The 20,079-nt window shown below is 40.2% G+C and overlaps 1 protein-coding gene across 1 annotated transcript; it reads right to left on the reverse strand.

Moving 5' to 3' along the window:
* Positions 1-12,923: 12,923 nt before the first annotated feature.
* LOC308657416 (keratin, type II cytoskeletal 6C-like) lies at positions 12,924-16,700 on the reverse strand (the record flags this gene model as incomplete). The annotated part of the gene is made up of 9 exons (XM_081309107.1): positions 12,924-13,170; positions 13,272-13,306; positions 13,504-13,724; positions 13,864-13,989; positions 14,471-14,635; positions 14,761-14,856; positions 15,009-15,069; positions 15,397-15,611; positions 16,167-16,700. The coding sequence occupies 9 exons, from the start codon at positions 16,698-16,700 to the stop codon at positions 12,941-12,943; spliced, it is 1,683 nt and encodes a 560-aa protein (XP_081165233.1). The 3' UTR covers positions 12,924-12,940.
* Positions 16,701-20,079: the final 3,379 nt, after the last annotated feature.

A 20,079-nucleotide genomic window follows, 5' to 3' on the forward strand; every position in this document is an offset into this window, starting at 1 on the left:
AATAATTAAAAATTTAAAATATCCCCTCATTTTCCCTTGATTTATTTGTTAAGATAACTAGGTGAATTGTCATATATAGTCTTTCAATCTATGGGTATTTCTGATTGCGTGTTCCTGCGGTTCATCTGATATGCTACTTTGTCCTTTCTATTTTCTACCAACTGATAGTAAACATTAGAAATGTATTAAGATTTCTCTCTCTATATAAACATTCCTTGTGTACATATAGTAGATTGCCTACTTAAGTATTAGACATTGTTTTCTACACATTCATTCATATATTTACAAATTAAATACATAATTCTTTTTAAAAATTTTTGTTAATTGTTTTGTAGTACATGTTGAAGGAATAAAATATATGTTCAAGGCCATCCTCAATCACCCAGTTCCTATATATGGAGGCAATTAATGTTATCAGTTCCTTTTGTATCTTTCTCACAATTTTAGTTGGACGTTTCTGTGCTGTTACAAGGACATGTATGAGAAAGAGCCTACTAGAGAGGTGGGGGTTTATATGTGTAGAGAGACAGCAGCAACGTAGAAAGGTATTTAAATAAATAAATAAATGTTTACCTTATTTTTCTATTGCTTTCATCTTGGGAGTGTGGATCCTGTCATGGTTCTCTTCTGGCACATTCTCATCTTTGGATGAGATGAATGCCTTCTGGAACTGCCATTTGCAAAAAAGTATTCTGAGATGAGGGGCCAAGGCCATTTCTGTGGTAACAAGAATTCTCATTGTAACAAAGGTCTGTGTGAATAATTCCTTTATTCTTTAACTCAACCAACTCTACAAAGATCACTGCAAACAGAGGCTCATGGTTTGCTATTTCTCTGCTTTCTTTGCTTTGCCACCTAAATGCTACCCCGAGGTCTTTTCTCTGATGCCTTATTTAGCTCTGCCTTCACAGTTTTAAGAAACTTCTTGATGAATGGGGTCCTGACTGTGGCTCACACACCCAGTTCTGTTGGCTTCAAACAGGGATTCTTGGATTTCCACCGGAGGACATGCCCTCTACGTTGATGTAGGTGAGTTTCATGAGTCAACAGCAACTGGCTTGTAGCAAGACCTCAGTGTTAGGCTTTGTTTGGTTTTCCATTGTGGTTGCCATGTTGTCTGATTTTGATTTGTTTGTTTTGAGAGTGTCCTTCACTGGATTTTTTGTTTTTTGAAAGCCGCAGCTGTGGGCATCTTTTCTCTGAGCTTTCTGAACAATTTCATTTTGATTTTGGTTTCTGTGAGAACGTTCTTTTATTTTTTGGTTTAGGGATTTTTAAATCTTTTATTTTGTTTTTTGAGGGTGGAATCTGCCTTTATATTTCTTGCCCTCTATGTTGTTTTTAGGTAATTTCTAAGAAGGGGGAAATGCCTCTCTTTCCCCCACTAGGTGAAATTCAGAAACTACCCATTCATCTATTTGTATTTAAGTTACCACATTTAAAATATTAACCTAAATTAATTAAAATTTTTTCCACTATAACTTCATGAAAACAATTTTATTTAATTAATTGTCATTGCTCTCAGGGCCTTGATCTTCCTTTGAGTCATTTTTGAATCACCTGAAGGTTTCCTAATAGGACATCATTTTTTTTCCTGTCACTAGAAATTGCAAAACATATTTGTGTTCTTCTTAATGTAACAAGCTATTTTATTGCTTACACAAACTTTGCATTATTGAAATCTGCAAGTGGATTCAATGAAAGTGATGAATATAGAAACCTCCGTGTACCAGTATTTCCTCATCATTGTTTCATATATCTACTACTTTTTGGTTGAAATATCTTACAGAAAATCTAGAAATCAAGTGGCCTGTAAATGTCTGTTTGTATGTCTAATAATAAATTTATAATTTAATTGCATAACATTATGGTGTTTTTCATTATTGTGTTTTTCATCCCTTAATGAAATCTAATGCCACCTCATATTGTGACCTTCTGATTATCTCAAAGATGCATTATTCTGGCTGCTTTTCTTGAAACAATGTCCTAACTAGGTTCATCTACTGCATTGGGCTGCATCTCTTAAGAACCTTGATCCGATAGCAGAACTTGTCCTTTTCTTTGATATGCTGTTGATCTGTGGAGAAAATTTTTAGTTTCTTTTTATAAAGTGTCCTTATGCTAGATTTGGCTCATTATTTCTTCCTGGTATCACCCAATTATTCTAGCCTCAGTTTTTCCTAGGTACGACTAAGAATCATAGTAGAAACTTGATTAGATTAGATCCACTGTCATAGGCAAGATTGTGTGATAACTGCTGAGGTGTCCTCCCTCTGTTGTGTCACTTTGCAAAGAACCTAATGTTGGTTGTCCAATTTTTAGTCATGTTAAGACTGATGAGGAGATTTCAGTGGTTTTATCTTGCTCCTTCCATTACAAAATACACAAAGTTTTCAACTAAGATTTTATTTATTTATTTATTGTGGGGAAAAAAGCATACTTAGAATTATTAGTTGAACTCAGATTAGATGATTCCAAACTCTTCTGCAAGGCCCAAAGCATCATCATCAGGAGCCAGTAGAACACATGCTTTCTTCTCTTCATCAGCCTGACCAGGGCACTGACCTTGGCCACATCAGTGTTGTGGAGCTTCTTCACAGCCTGTTGGATCTGGTGCTTGTTGACCTTGACATCTACAATGAGCATGAGAGTGTTGTCTTCCCTCTTCATGCTGACTCAGTGGTAGGGGACCTTGGTGATGGTGCAGAGGTCAAGCTTGTTTCTCTGGGCGGGATCTTACAAGGTGTTTTTTTCTCCCTCTGGAGTGATGGAGGTGGGTGATGTGGACACCTTTCTGTGCTCCTCTTGGCCTTCAAAATCTTTGGTTTGGATTTGGCTTTGGGAGGGGCAGGAGCTTCCTTCCTAGGATTCAGTGCCATCTTGGATAAAGGCTCATGTAAGATTTTAATGTTTACTGATCAATTCTCAGATTTACTACTTCAATTCTCTGATTTCATGACTTCACTATTTCATTATAAATTTGTCTTTTTTTCTGATTTTTATCATGCCTTCATTAACTAGATGGGATTCATCTTCAAAGAAGGACTCTTCATTTACTTTTTAGGTAACCTAATATTCAATTCTTACTGGAAGGTCAAAATAAATGCCTGATTCTTTCCCTTTATTTGCCACTCTTGAGAGTAAGGAATCTAGCAATCTCTAAATATAATCAAAAAGGTTTTCTGTTAGGCCATTTCCTTTTTTAGATATACATGACAGTAGAGTGTATTTTGACATATTGCATGTACATGGAGTGTAATTTATTCTAATTAGGATCCCATTCTTGTGGTTGGACATGATGTGGAGTTTCACTGGTGGTGCATTCATATATGAACATAGGAAATTTATGTGGATTTCATTCTAGTTTCTTTCCTATTCTGATCCCTTCTCCCTTCTCTCCATTCCCCTTTGTTTAATCCACTGAACTTCCTTCCCCTATTGTGGTTAGCATCTGCTTGTCAGAGAGAACATTCAGGCCATTTTTGTTTGTTTATTTTGGGCATAATTATGGATTCACATTAAAAAAATATATTTGGTGCGTTTCAGGCTATTGCCGTCATTAATCCCCTCTGTGCTTAAATTGTCCTGCATGATGCCAATGGGAGTTTTCCAGATTGGCTTCCGTATCCTTTTTAAAAAATATTTTTATTTGTTGTTGATGACATTTTTTATTTTATTTATTTATTTGTATGTGATGCTGAGAAATGAACCCAGGGCCTCATGCATTCTAGGCAAGCCCTCTACCACTGAGCCCAACCCCAGTATCCTTTGATATTCTTTTGACAGGATCCCATTCTGCTTTGATAGTTTCCTTGTTTTCTGGCATCAGATGGCTTGGGCTTACCTTGTACTCACCTTGCAGCAGAGGTGGAATCAGTCATTTCTCCAATTAGATCTGATTCTTTTTATAGGGAGATAATATACATAAATTTAGTGGCTGGGGTGCTCATTATCACCACGTTGTCATTGCTGAAAATCCCTTTTCAATGGACAGAGCTAAGAAAAATGTAAAAATGTATAAATAGCAACAAATCAGAGCATTATACTGATATTTTCAACTCAAATAAGAGATTACAGGATGACTTTTATACCTGTATATACATTTTCTCACATTGGAAAGCTTGGCTCTGATTGACATTAACACATCATTTATGTGCTTTATCTTATAACATACCTACAGTATTCTCAAAATAACAACACCAATGTTACTATTAGAAATAAGTCTTCTCAATGTAGTTTATGATTCCTTTGTGGAACTCTTTGTTCTAGAATATATCACAGTGTAGATGCAGATCTAAATTTTATATTTTGAACTCACTAGACGTAAACTTTTTCCCTGTGTGTTTCATTTGTTTTTCATTTTTGAAGGTGTCTTTCTTGCTCCTTTTAATATTTAAAAACAATGTGTAAAGCATTTACATAATCCAATTAAAATATAAACAAGTTACATTCACAGAAGTCTTACTGCCATTCTTTTCTCCTTTTTCTACCCTGCTCCCTTCCTTCCCCACCATGGGTAATCCTTCTTCTTCTTCTTCTTCTTCTTCTTCTTCTTCTTCTTCTTCTTCTTCTTCTTCTTCTTCTTCTTCTTCTTCTTCTTCTGGGATTGAACCACCCAGGGATGCTTAAACACTAGGCCACATCCCAAGCCCAGGGCCTTGCTAAATTGCTGAGCTGGCTTTGAACTTGAGATCCTCCTGCCTCAGCTGTATGAGCTGTTGGGATTACAGGCATGTGCCACTGCACCTGGCTCTTCTTCAATTTTGGTCTTTCCTGTGTCCCTTGTATTTTAATAACAGTTCTATATGTCTATATTCTTCCTTTTGACTTAAAATCAAAGCATCCTATATATGCTGTTCTGGAACTTGCTTATGCCTGTATGTATCTGGAAGACCCTGCTTTTCTGAGTTTCACTGGGGGAAGTAGATGATCAACTGACTTAGAAAGACAGAGTGAAGGAAAACTTTCATGAGCATCCAGATGTACTCTAGGATAGTTAGAAGTTTTCAAAACAGAAGCAAAAATAACATCCTTTCTGAAGTGACAGGGCCAGGGGGCTGATATCAGATGACAGTGGCCTTAAAGAAAGAGCTTTTGAGGAGGGAAGGAGGCTGAAGACCATGAGACACTGGGGATGCTGTGGTGTCTATGGGAGCACACCTCAGAGAATCACAAGAGGGTGATTTTTCCTTCTTATCTCTGCTTTCTAACACTGCAAGAAGGAGCCTCATGGGTAGATAGAGCCAAATTCCTTGGTCATAGACTCTCAACCTCTTTCGGTAAAAGATGAGTTTGCACCTCCATCAGACTTCAAGGTGTGTTTGGTTTGGAGCAGTGGAGAGTGGGAAATGGGGTGCTCCTGCTTCCTGGTCACCAGGTGGGATCCCTCCTATGGCACTTGGTGTCCTAGAAGCATGCAGAATGCTTTCTGATTAAGACTAATGCTTGCTATAAAAGTATTGGAAGGTCAAAGGAACAAGTGAAGGCTGAGAGGTGTCCAAGGACTTGAGCAGAAAACTATTTCCAAAGAGAGTTTCAGAGATGAAGAGATGAGGATGCTGGGGGTCTGGCAAGTGATGGCTCCATGGAGAAGGTGAAGGGACCGCTGAGCAGGAGCCGGGAGAAAGGGATACAATTACTGCCAGAGACAACACCACAACCCCTTTTTCCTCCCATCCTTTGATCTACTGCCAGCTTGTCTTAAGGCCAACGACAACTAACAGTCAGCCAACAAGGAAGTCTGCAGGGCCCGCTCCTGGGGCATGGAGCAGCCTGTCTTAGCAATCTTTGGAGCATTCTCCCCTCTGAATGGGCTGCACCCTCCCTCACCTGAGACTGATTCCATGCCTGGGTGGCTGGAGTTCACACTGGACCATTCACAGGTAATTGGCTGCATCACAGAAAATTCAGGTAGATGGACTTTAGACATGCCCTCTAACAAGCAGAAGTTCTTAGATTTGAGGGCCTTATTTGTTATTAAAAAGATGTATTTGCTATCTTTTTCAGACACATGGACTGAAAAATCAAATCAAATATCTGACCAGTCTGTATTAAGGCATTCTTCCTTTCCTCAAAAGCCATCTATGTTATTGTAAAAAGAATTAATTTCTTCTTATTCAGTCCCCAGGGCTGGGGGAATGCAGTTTAAATGTTTCTTTCCCCTGGACCTTAAATTTATGTTAAAAAATTTTTTTTGACATGGGCTCTCACTATGTTTTCCAGACTGGCCTCAAACTCATGATCCTCCTGCCTCAGCCTCTGAGTAACTGGATTACAGGTATGTGCCACCACATCCAGCTTGATGGGCCTTAAATCCAGAGACTGAAGCTCAGAACACTTTCTATTTAGTACTAAAATGAATAACCATGTTTCAGCTCAGACATTCCTAAAACTAAATCATTGTCAGGGAAATTATTTTCTCTCTCTTTTTTACAATTCTTTCTAGTGATGTTTCTAATAACTTTCGAATACATGCTGAATATTAAACTTAATATTAATAAGTTTAACTTAATATTAAACTGAGATAAGTGCTATAATTATTTTATCATATATACCTTATATTCTATGATTTCTTTTCTTCTCTCTCTTTCCTTCTCTTCTTCCTTCCTCCACTAGTAATTTTGTACAAAATTAATGTTAGTTAAAAACACAGAAGGCATTTTAAGCCCACACCTTAGGAATTTTTTAAATGAACTTTTTTATTGGGGATAGATTTAGATAGAAATATAGTGATGATGGTACAGAGAGGTCCTCTGTACACCACCAGCTTGCCCTATTATTGCTTCACATTTGTAAGGTACATTAGTCACAATGAAAGCACCAACGTAACATATTATTAACTAGTCCATACTTCATTCATATTTTTTCTTAGTTTTTACCCAATGACCTTTTTCTGTTCCAGAATCAAGCTGTCACATATAACACATGTCATATGCCTCCTTTGCCTCTCTTGACTGAGAGTTTGTCAGGTTTTCCTTGTTTTGATGACCTTGAAAGCTTTGGAGAATGCTGACCAAGTATTTTGTAGACTCTTGATTGGGCTTTGTCTGGTGTTATTCTTGTGAATAGGGTTCTGGGGTTCTGGGGTTCCAGGGGAAGGACCACAGAGGTAGAGTTCCATTCTCATCACCCTACAACAAGGGTTCATGACTTGTCGCTACTGATGTGAACCTCGATCACCTGGCTAAGGTAGTTTGTCAGACTTCTTTGCTGTAAAGTTAACCTTCTACCTCCTCTCTGCACTGTACTCTTGGGAAGTCATTCATCACAGCCCACTTGGGAAGTGGGGAGGAAGAGTTCTATTCTGCCTCATAGAAGGAGGAGTGCTTACATAAACTATTTGCAATTCTTCCGTATGAGAGCTGTCTATCTTCTCTCATTGACCTATTCCATCATTTACTTATATCCACATAGGCTCACAAGCATTTGTTTATTTTGTACTTTGGATCACATTCCTATTTATTTATTTAATGACTTAAATTGTTCCAGTTTAGCCATTGGGAACTCTGTCAGTTGTGTTTTTGTTTCTTTTCTTTTTTATTTCCTTTCTTTCTGCCATGGCAAGCTCTCAGATTGTCTTGTTTATTTCCTGTCCTAGTCTTAAAATCAGTAATTTCTCCAAGGGATCCTTGCTCTAAGTAGTATTCCTTGGAGCTCTTCAGAGAAACAGGACATAAACGTATAGAGATTTACTTTAAGGAATTGACTCACATGAACTTAGAGGTGGGAAAAATCCAAAATGCAGAGCTGATGTGCCCATTTGCGCCTGAAGGCCAGGCACTGCTACAGAGCCCAGAAGACCTAATGTCCCATTTCAAAGACTCATGAGCAGAAGCCTTCTCTCTTACTCAGAGGATAGTCAGCCTTTTGTTCTATTCAGGCTTTCTACTGATCTAATGAGGCCCACTTCCACTAGGGAGGGCAATCTGCTTTACTTGGTCTACTGATTCAAATGTTAATCTCATACAAATATATCCTCACAAAAACACACAGATAAATATTTGACCCAATATCTGGGCACTCTGTTGCCCAATGAAGTTGACATAAAATTAACCGTCACATTAACATTGGGTAATAGTATTAGAAACCAAGATCTAGATACTAGATTTGTTCATTGGTATTGGGGCATCATTGCTTCTAGGCCCTGTTAGGTGACAGAGCAAGAAATATATGTATATGTGTGCACACACTGTATACAGACTGTATACAGACTATATACAGAGCGGTTCCCAGAATCTGCCATCCATTTACCCAACTGTTCTATTTCACAATATGTGTCGTGATGGTTAATTTTATGTGTCAACTTGAAAGGGCCACAGGTTGCCTGGATATTTGGTGAAACATTATTCTGGGTGTGTCTGTGAATATGTTTCTGTGTGAGATTAACATTTGAAATGGTAAAGCAACTTGCCCTCCCTCACTAGTGTGAGCAGGACTCATCAAATTAGTTGAAGGTCTGAATAGAATAAAAAGCCTGAGTCAGAGGGCATTCCCCTTGCTGACTACCTCTGAGCTGGGGCATAGTTTTGTCCAGCCTTTGAACTCAACCTAAAACATTGACCGTCCACCTTGCTGACTGTAGATCTTGGGACCATTGACCTCCAAAAGCATATCACTCAATTTTTTTTTTTTTAAATAGTAAATCTGTCTCTGTCTCTCTCTTAGTTACATATGTAAATAGATAGACAGACAGACAGATTTAATTTGTTTCTCTGGAAAACACTGACTAGGCCACTTGTACTGTATGTTCAGAATTCTCAGACCATATCCTCATGGGATCAGTGTTACCAACTAGAGTACAATGCTTATGTGGAGTTCCTTTTGCCCATAGGCTAACATACGTCACTCATTTCCAGAGTTCCTTAGGTCAGCCTTTTCTCTCCCATCCCCCTTCGGTGAGGTTATTTTGTGCATTCATAACGAAGTTAAACTCTTTTTGTCCCATTGGGCATTCTCTTGTGAAATGTCTCAACATTATAAACTTTTAAAAATTCTACACATTTAGGTTGACTCTATGCTCTGAAATTCTATGGGTTTTGAGAGAAACATGGTATCATGATTTGACCACTACAGTATCCTGGGTTAGCATTCATCACTCTGAAACGCCCTGCCGCCTGTTCACCTCACAAAGCTCTTTTGCCTGTCCATATAAACTTTCGTTTGTTAGGACTTACAAAACAGCTTGCTGAGATTTAAATTGAGATTGTGTTCAATTTATATAGCAAGTCAGAAAGAAACTGACAGCTTAATAATATCAAGTCTTCCAAACTGTAAGTATGGAATATCTCTTCATTTATTTATATATGTGATTTTTTTCACTGGTATTTCATCAGTATTTCAGCTGCAGATTCTCCACATAGTTTGTCAGATTATGTCTAAGTACTTAACCTTTTGGTGATGTGAATAATATTTATTTTTCACTTCTTCATTGTTGGTATTTGAGCAAGTTATTTTATATAATAATTGCGTATCTTGACACTTTGCTATTTTTACTTACGAGCTCTAGGAAATTTTTGATATATTCTTTGGATTTTCTACATAGATTATAATACAAAATTTATATGTATTAGAAATAAATAAAATTATAATAAAATAATTTTAAATTTTGTTGCTTTTTCTCATAGCATTATTTTAGATGGCTTTTCAGTATAATTCAAACAACTGAAGGGAGAGAAAATACTGTCTTATCAATTTTAGGGAATAAAGGTTCAGTTTCTCACCCTTAAGAAGCCTATTAATTCAAGAGCTTTTTCAGACATTCTTTACCAAGTTAAGTTACCCTCTACTTCTTGTTTGCTGAGAGATTTATTTATTTATTTATTTATTTATTTATTTATTTATTTTAATCTGAATGTGTGCTGGATTATGTCACATATACTTTTTCTGCTTTAACTGATATGATTATATGACTTCTCTTTTAGTACTTCCCAGTAGCAAATTGTACTGATTTCTTTTCGATGTTAAACTAGCCTTGAATATTTAGACTAAATCCTGCTTCATCCTGGTACATAATTCTTTATGTACTTGATGGTTTTAATTTGGTTCCATTTTGCTGAGAATTTTATTTTATGTAACATGTATTGGTATGTACTGTTCTTTTCTTAAAATGTCTTTATATGGTTTTTGGTGTCAGAATGATGCTTTCCTGTGTAGAATGAGTCAAAAAAAATTTTCTCTCTGCTTCTAATTTCTGGGAGAATTTGTAAAGAATTGATGTCATTTCAATTTTAAATGTTAATCAGTGAAAATATTGGACTTGGTGTTTTTATTTTAGAAGGTCACATTATTGATTTAATTTACTTAATAGGTATATGGATATCCTGATTATTTCTCCCTATAGAAATCTTTGCAGTAATTTTTAACTTTCAAGGATTTAGTGTATGAAATCAAAGTTATCACATCAACTGATATAGAGTCATTTATAATTTTCCTTTATTATATTTTAAATGTCCATGTACCTTAAGATTTTAACTTGGCTTAAAATATGTGCGCGCACACACACACACACACACACATATACATATACACTCTCTTTTATTGTATCTTTTTTTGTACATAGTCATATCCTAGATAATTCTCCTTGTCATTTATTTTCCTTTCCACTATGCATCATGGATACATAGTGGTATGTGTAGTCTGAGCAGAAAGTGAAGATGTGTCAATGTGAGAAGCTGCCCATGTTGCTGGGGGGACGATTAGAAAGGAAAACAGAAGGATACTGATTAGAGCAGGATCCAGAAATACATTCTATAAATTAATCAACCCAAGAAAATGTCTTGAGAGCTCCAAGATCCAGAATGTTAGGGAGACAATTACCACTTTGTGGTGGAAACAGGGACTGACACAGCCCTAGGAAAGCACAAGCTGACTGATCAACCCATTATATACTGAGTATTCCGTTACTTGGTCAGGTATGTCAAACCAAGCTAGTTCACTCCTGAGAAAGGAATGAGACCCTCTCTTCTAAGCACCAAGGACATGGTTTCTTTAAGTCTCTGAAAAGCTTATGGTGTGATAAGAAAGAAATTTCCATTTTTGTTTCACCTTTGCATTTCAAGAAAGAAACATCAGAGTTTGTGTCTATTCTTCAAACTGTTAATTTGACTGGTTGTAATGTCTCCAGTTTTCTCCATTTGTGAAGATAGTTGTGCTGCATATTTATGTACATTCACCTTTCTACATTTGCACTATTTCCTCAGGATACATAATTGTATCTCAGTACAATTTCATCTCAGAAGTATTCTCACTTTAATTACTCATGATAATTAAAGTGTTGTCAGACAAGTTTTTTGGTCATTTCTAAGTACAAATATCTATTCAAGAAATATCTATTTTCTTCTCAAATGACTTTAGCTATAATTGGCCAGAAGTGTTTCTCCAATTGAGCATTCAGACTAGACACCAGAATAGAAGGAGGAATGATCTCAGAGGCCAAGGCACTTCCTGATTTGGACAGTTACAACAGAGCACCCCTGAGCATGGTGGTGTATAGCTGTAATCTAGCTACTCCAGAGGTTGAGCTGAAGGATTCAAATTCAACACCAGCCTGGGAAATTTAGTGAGACACTGTTCCAAAATAACATAAAAATTTCCAGGTGCGGTGGTGCACACCTGTAATCCCAGTGGCTTGGGAGGCTGAGCCAGGAGGATCTTAAGTTCAAAGCCATCCTCAGCATTTTGGTGAGGCCTTAAGCAAATTAGTGAGACACAGTCTCAATATGAAAAATGAAAAGGGCTGGGATGTGGCTCAGTGATAGAGCACTCCTGGGTTTTATTTAATACACAGTACCATTTTACATATATATATATATATATATATATATATATATATATATATATATGGGTTGGAGATGTAGCTCAGTGGTAGGGCACTCTTGTGTTGCAAAACCACAAACAAAAGCAAAAAACAGAGCAGTTGAGTATACTATATCTGTTCTACATCTCAGGATTTCATATCTGTGGATTAAATCAACAATGCATGGAAAACATTTGTAAAAAATTGCATTTCTACTGAATATATAGAGATATTTTCTTGTCATGGTTTTCTTAAACACACTGCTGTCATCTTAAGTACTATAATATAGATATAATTCAAAGTATACAGGAGAGAGCAGGAAGAATATACACAAATACTATGCTGTTCATTGTAAAGCACTTGAGCATCTGCAGATTTTGGCCCCTGTGAAGCTCCTGTAGGAACTAATACCCTATGGATACTGAGAGACTACTGACAGAGCAGACACCTCCCACTCTACTGCCAAAAAACTTGCTTTGTGCAGAAATCCTGAACCTCAGGGTGCCATGGTGCAGGATATTTGTTGACCTCCTCTAAAGAGGAGAAGTGAAGGACATTGGGACTGGGATTTTTCCCTTAAAGATGAAGACACATTTGTCAGTTGAAAGGCTAAACAAACATTAGTGACATGCATTATTTTTAAAAATCTGCTTTATTTAGCATTTAAAAGAGAGAAAACATCACAGTGATACAGATTCTGCACATCTGAGGACTCATCACAAGGCTTCCAGGTATGTGAAGTGGGTGCTCAACATTTGTAAGATGTTCTTGGGTCAAGGGAAATTAAAGGGAATCTGCCTTATTGTTGCAAAGGACCTTGGCAGGAATTTCTGGAATGAGAGGGGCAGAGATAATTTTCTTGAAATGTTCAGCTTCAGAGATAAACTAAGAAGGTAAGAGCTAGATAACCTGGTAACAAAGTGAGACACCAGATGTGACTGAACCATGATGTGAGATCAGAGGATGACATTCTGAGGGGAGCCACTGGATCTCTGAGGAGCAGGTAGACAGAGGAGGCAGGAGGGCAGGGGCCTTCCGCAGCCCCAGCTAGAGAGCAGAGGTGGAGGCAGGGGAGGAAAAGATCCTGAGCAGAGGGCTCTGCGCCAGAGGGCTGAGCAGGGTGGGGACAAGGGCCAGCGCAGGACTTCAGTGCTTGTAGCTCCTGCTGGAGGTGGTGGAGGAGTATTTGATGGTGGAGCTGCTGCCACCAGAGGAGCTGAGGCCACCCCCGATGCCTCTGCCACTGCCAGAACTGAAGCCACCTCCAAGGCCGTGACCACTGCTGTAGGAGTAGCTGCTGCCTCCGCCCAGTCCGAAGCCACTGCCGGCACCACCAGCGCTGCCATAGCCGCTGGACACGGTGGACTGCACCACAGCTGTAGGGAGGACAACAGGACACAGGCACCGTGAGCTCACTCTGTCACCTGAGCCAGCTCACAAGGTCAACAACTGGGAGGCAGACAAGCCAAGTACTTACAGATGTTGACGGGTCCAACGCCCTCGCCACTCAGCCTAGGAGGAGAGGAACACAGAGGATGAGCCCTCCGCAGCCCGTACCTGATCCCAGGAGAAGCCTCCACCCGAGGCTCACGGAGACCGACCGCCACCCCTGATCCAGAGTCTCCTGACAGCACTCACCACTGCTGGCCACAATCCCCTGCTCAGGGCCAGACCCCTCCCACAGGTGCTCAGAGGGGTGTGTCACCCACCTGCACTCCTCGCCTTCCAGCAGCTTCCTGTAGGTGGCGATCTCCACGTCCAGGGCCAGCTTGACATTCATGAGCTCCTGGTACTCCTTCAGCAGCCTGGCCATGTCCTGCTTGGCCTTCTGCAGGGCGTCCTCCAGCCCTTCCAGCTTGCTCTTGGCATCCTTGAGGGCCATCTCCCCACGCTGCTCCGCATCAGCAATGGCGGCCTGCAGGCTGGCGCACTGCAAGGGGAAGCAAGGAAATGGGCTTGGAGTCTGGGCCTTCGAGCAGGCTCATCCCTGCTCTTCCTGCCCAATGAAGAAGAGCCCGGGAGGCTGGACTGCATGGACAAGCAGCCCCGACCCTGTCTCTGCCCTGTACCTGCTTCTTGACGTGGTCGATCTCCGATCTGAGCCTCTGGATCATGCGGTTGATCTCAGCAATCTCCTGCTTGGTGTTGCGCAGGTCATCCCCATGTCTGCCTGCTGTGACCTGCAGCTCCTCATACTGTCGTGCAGGGGGAGAGGGAGACAGAGAATGCGTGGGATTTTACATGTGCACAATGCTGTCTCCCTTCGGAATCAGACAGGGAGTAATCTATTGGCTTCTCCTCAATGAATTTTAGAAAAGTTGATGTTAAGTGGCTGGACATGGTGGAACCAAGCCACAGAACATTCTGGTGGGAACCAGAGACAGTTAACGCTCAGGGACTAACAATGTTGTGCTCTGTGTCTCTGAGAGCCATCAGTGAAAGTGAAGCTTAAGCAAAGATGACTTGGTCCTTTATGGAAGATTCCTCCTGCCTGGGGGTTCTGCTTCTTCTTCCTAGACACGGACATTATATCTGAGAGGTGTTCTAATCATGTGGGGTACACTTTCTGTGAGAGGGTTTTAGCCTCCTTTCAGTAATTCCCCCATGAAGTCAGGAGGATTCTCGAGCTCAGGGTGGGGCTGGGGCCTCCTTAGTGGCTGCCAAGTCACTGCTCACCTTGGTCTGGTACCAGGACTCAGCCTCAGCCCGGCTCCTCTGAGCGATCTCCTCATATTGGGCCTTGACTTCGGCGATGATGCTGTCCAGGTCCAGGTTGCGGTTGTTGTCCATGGACAGCACCACAGAAGTGTCTGAGATGTGGGTTTGCATCTGAGACAGTTCCTGCAGAGCACAAGGTCCTAAGGTCATCTTGGCCTGGGCTGCTTACCAAGGTGCCCAACTGGGACACAGGACTCCCCACCCTGCAGAACCCATCTGAGTGAAGGAAAGGGGGTAGAGATACTCACTGCCTCATAGATGGCTCTGAGGAAGTTGATCTCATCTGTGAGACCATCAGCCTTGGCTTGCAGTTCCACCTTATTCATGTAGGCAGCATCCACATCCTGGGGAAAGAGCAGACAGTTTGGAGTCAGCTGAGCCCTCCTGCCCAGCCCCCATTTTATCACCATGGCAATGGTCTTGTGAGATGGGAGTGGGATGCAGAGTCATGTCTCTCCTTGAGCAGAGAAACTAGAACCCTGATTAATGAGCTCACCTTCTTCAGGGTCACAAACTCATTCTCTGCTGCTGTGCGTTTGTTGATTTCATCTTCATATCTAGGAGAAGAGGGTTGACACACATCTGAGCTAGTGGGTGGTTGAAGCTGAAAGGAAGTCTGGGATCTAACACCTTCCATAGATAGAAAATATCTAAGTCTATCTTTCCTGCCACTGAAAGCCTGAAAGGTGACTAAATTTTTCAAATCATTGCCTCCCATGTTTGTTGATACCCCAATATTGTTTTATTTGCTTCTAGCCTTGAATTTTGATATTCACCTCAATGGACATATAGTGCTCAGTGGTCATGCCCACATCTAGCCCTGGCCACTCATTCGTGTCTAGGTGTGAGCGTTGGGAACCTGAGCCCATCCTTCTTTAACCTACTTTTTCTTATTGTCCTCGACCAGGTCCTGCATGCTCCTCAGTTCTGAGTCCAGGCGGCCTCTCTCCCCAAGGATCCCATCCAGCTGCCTCCTGAGGTTGTTGATGTACTGCTCGAACAAAGGCTCTAGGCTCTGCCTCACAGTCTTGGTGCCCTGCTCCTGGAGCAGGGTCCACTTGGTGTCCAGGACCTTGTTCTGTTGCTCCAGGAAGCGCACCTGGAGGGGAGCAGAGTGTGAAGAAAGACAAGCTTGCATTTCTTGTTTCCATGTTCTCCTCACTCTTGTATGTCACCTGCTGTCCCCTTAACTTTTCCATGTGCTCTGCCCTCCCGGGTCTCAGAAGAGTGAAATACCCAACCTCATTCCTCTAGGGAAGATGGGCCCATCCTGCAGGGCCCAGGCAAAACCTGGAAGAGCTGGCTGGAGCTGTAGGTGGCCTCGTGCTTAGACCCATGAAGGCACTCTGGCTGCCACCAGGTGAACACATCTGCCTTTCTGTGCCTCAGCCGTGTTACAGTGGGGCACAGAGCTTGTTTCTCTCTGCAATAGTAATCCTAGAGCCCTTTGTGGATCACCTTTGAATGAGAATCAGGCTCTGCCTGCCAGTCCAACTAAGAAAGGGGCCCCAAAATGCAGGACTCAGGAGCAAATAGGAACCCCGGCAAAACATCAAGGTATTTGCACAAAGCCTGAAAATTCTCCCCTTCTCTCCTCCTTCTTTGGCATTTATTTAAGATTCTCAGCAGGTTTTTGGAAAGGGTCATGTCTCACCTTGTCGATGAAGGAGGCGAACTTGTTGTTGAGGGTCTTGATCTGCTCACGCTCTTCAGTCCTCACCCGCTGGATGGTGGGGTCGATTTCCAGGTTCAGAGGAGTCAGGAGATTCTGGTTGATGGTGACCTCTTGGATGCCTCCAGGGGGGCATACGGGAAAGCCTGAGCCCCCGTAGCCACCACCAAAGCCAGCTGCACCACCGAGCCCAAAGCCACTACCAGCTCCACCTCCAAAACCAAATCCACTACTGAAGCCGAAGCCGCCTCCAACTCCGCTGCCATATCTGCCGCCCATGGTGCAGCTGCCCCCTCCAATGGAGATCCTCTTGGAGGCCCCTGTGCCATAGAGGCTCCTGCTGCCAAAGCCTGCGCCTCTGCATGCCGCCCCCATGCCGCCACTGCCCCTGGAGCGGGACACAGACATGCTGCTGAAGCCAGAGCGGCAGAGCCCTGGGGCTCTGGCTGAGCTGGCACTGAAGCCTCTGCGGCTGCTGCTGCTGCTCTGGATCCTCGTGGTGGACTTGCTGGTCATGGTGCCTGGAGACAAGAAGGCTAGCAAGGAGAGAAAGGCTGGAGGGCAGAGCAGAGAGGAGCAGATGAAGGAGATGGGCTCAGGCAGAGCTTATATATGGTGTGAGTGGGCTGGGCTCAGGGCTGGAAGGTGAGCTTGCAGATTGGGAAGGGCTGGGCTTTACAAACAGTGAGATCACACCTGGATTATTAGAAAAGTTATGAAATAACCAGATTGCATTTTTGGCTTCCTTTAGTCAGGGAAAACGCTTCTGCCTACAGCTGTGACTTGATCTCTGTACAATAAGGCAATTCTCAATTCACTGTAGTTGGGAGTTAGTCACTGTCTGAAACAAAGGTTCTCCATGTCATCCTTTTGTTTTAAAATGCTCTGCCTGCTGTCTTCTTCCCAGTCTGGTCCTTTCAACCTACAGAAATATTAAATATTAAATGTCATTGTATGCTAACTATAAGATCACCATTTTCTTTCAATTATTCCATATGATAAACTTTTTTTCTTCTTATAAAAATTTAAGCAGGTAGAAAATTAAAAAATGCACATTACTTGCCCTGTATACTCACCTTTAATAATTAAGATCTTTGGACCATAGCTCTTCTTCCATGCTTCCCTCCTGTTCACCTACCAATCCTAAATTATATGAAAGCAATTCCCAGAAATCATATTTCTCCAGTAGATAATGCAATATTATGTCTATATTTTAAAAACATACATTCAAAAATCATCCTTATCACTTGAAGAAATAAATTTATTCATTAAAAACTTCAATTTATATTATTTAATTTTCCAATATCCTTTTATTAGATAAAAAAAATTTTGGCTGTCCATATCAGTCAAATAAACTTCATTCATATTTTATTTGATAATATATTTTAACTAAAATGCCTTTTAAGTCCAAAAATTTCCTCCTCTCTCCTTTTCTCTTAATAACATATTTCTTAAGGAAATCACTGTCCTGTGTAGTCTTTCAGTGTTTGTGAATTTATATTTGCACATTCATGGTATTTCATGAACACTACTGTCTCCGTCACATTTTCTTAAACTGTTAGTGGAAGCTTAGGAAGGTTCTCTTATATGTTCAGACATTTCAGATGTGGATGTAGTAGAATGCCTACTTAAGTATTAAATGTGGTTTTTACACATTTATTCATACATTTACACATTGAATATATACTATGTTTGATGAACAGATTGCATCCTGGATCTTTTGCTAATCACCCAGTTTTAGTACCTGAAAGAAAGTATTGTTATTAGTTCCATGTGTGTCCTTTTAGTAACTTGGATATGATTTTGTGCCTTTCCTGGGGAATAGGTTGGACATATGTATTTGTGTGTGTGTGTGTGTGTTGGACTCTTCATTTTACATATATGTATACACATTTGCATATATATTAAAACCTTGTATATATATCACATGTTCTCTTTTCCAATTATACTGTTGTATTTACTTTGTCTCCAATGTCTGTTTTCTCTTGATTTTCCTTTAACAATCAATGTTCCCTTTTGTGTAACTGTTTGCTTTTGTTTCTCTCTTTCTACAGGTCCATTATTGGCATTCTGCCATGTCTTTCCTCTTTGAATTGTTTTCGGTTTGGTCTTCATTACTATCATGACTTTAGTTTTTCTCTGAGTTACTGTCTCGCCATATTGTCCACATCTCTTATTTTGCAGTCAAGATCCTGTTATTGAATTTCTTGCTAATACTGTATTGTGCCTTTTTTTTTCTGTTGAGTGTTACATGCCCTTTGCTTTTCTTATTGCTTTCATCATTTGATTGCACACATGGATCCTGCAGTGGTTCCTCTCTGAATAGTGCTCATCTGCGGATGAGATGAACACCTTCTGGACCTGCCATTTGCAGAAACTATTCTGGGGGAGGAGCCGAGGCCATTTCCAGGCTAAGAGCAATTCTCTTTATGACACATAGCTAAGTGAATAATTCTTTTATTCTTTAATTCAGACAACCCATCAGAGATCATTGCACAGAGGCTCATGAATTATAGTCTCTGTGCTTTCTTTGCTTCATCATCAAAATGCTGCCAGTGGGCAACAAAATGGTATCAGCTTGATTGAGCCATGAGATAGCTAGATATTGGGTTAAACATTTTCTGGATATGTCTGAGAGGGGTTTCTGTATAAGATTAAAATCTGAATTGCTTAATTGAATAAAGTAGACTGTCAGACCTAATGTGGGTGGACGTATTCAATGAGTTGAAAACCTAACGGTAATAAAGGACTGAGCAAGTGGATAGTCTTCTTGTATGATTGCCTTTGAGCTGGGACATTGTTTTTACCTGCCTTCAGACACACACCAAAACATCAGCTTGTTTTATATCTTGAACTTGTCATGTTTTCGACTGAAACTGCACCATTGACGCTTCTGTTTCTTGGGTCTGGAACAAGGTCATTGGCTCTCTGTCAAAATTATCTTGTGACACGTCATCCTCCAAAATTACATCAACCAATTCTTTATAATCTTTCTCTTTCTCTGAGGTGTGGGGGGGTTCCTGCTGCCAAAGCCAGCACCTACGTACATAGCCCTCATACTATCACTGCCCCTGAAGCAAGACACAGACACATTACTGAAGCCAGCAATATACCGATGTATACACACCCACACATACACACAATATATATATATATAATATATATATATACACACACACACACACACATATACACACACATATATACATACATTAACATACATATATATTTAGGTAGATATCTATGTACATACACATATATCAATATATACATCAAAATATATACCTGGTATGTAGATATCTATATATAGATTATATATATATGTGTGTGTGTGTGTGTGTATATATATATATATATCACATACATACAATGTATATGTATGCCCTCTATTTATTTCCTATAATGTTTTCATAATTGTTAGTCATACCCCCATAAGAAATAAACTTATCAATCAGAGTTCAGTTGCTATGTACAATTTTCTTTTCTTTTAGTCTCAGATAGTCCAGAGTTACTTAGGTCAGCCTTTTTATATCCCACCCCCAACTCCAGCAAGGTTAGTTCATATATTTGTAATATACTTATTCGACTCTCTTGTCACATTGTGCATTTCATCCTAGGCTATCTTGACCTCATAAATTATTATTTTTTTAAAAACTTCAGGCCTTAAGTTTTACACTGGAGTATAAAATTCTATATTTTTTTTCCATTCAAAATCCTAGAAAGTGATCCTTTTATATGAACAAACCAATTGTGAAGTTCATATGGAAAGGCAAAAATGCCAGAATAGATAATTCAATATTGAAGAAGAGGAAGAAAATCACAGGACTGCACTATTCAACTTCAAGACCTACTATGAAGCTAGAATAATCAAGATAGTTAACAAGAATAGAAAATA

The sequence above is a fragment of the Spermophilus citellus genome (assembly GCF_964194105.1).
Source record: "Spermophilus citellus genome assembly, chromosome: 10".
In the NCBI taxonomy this organism is placed as follows: domain Eukaryota; kingdom Metazoa; phylum Chordata; class Mammalia; order Rodentia; family Sciuridae; genus Spermophilus; species Spermophilus citellus.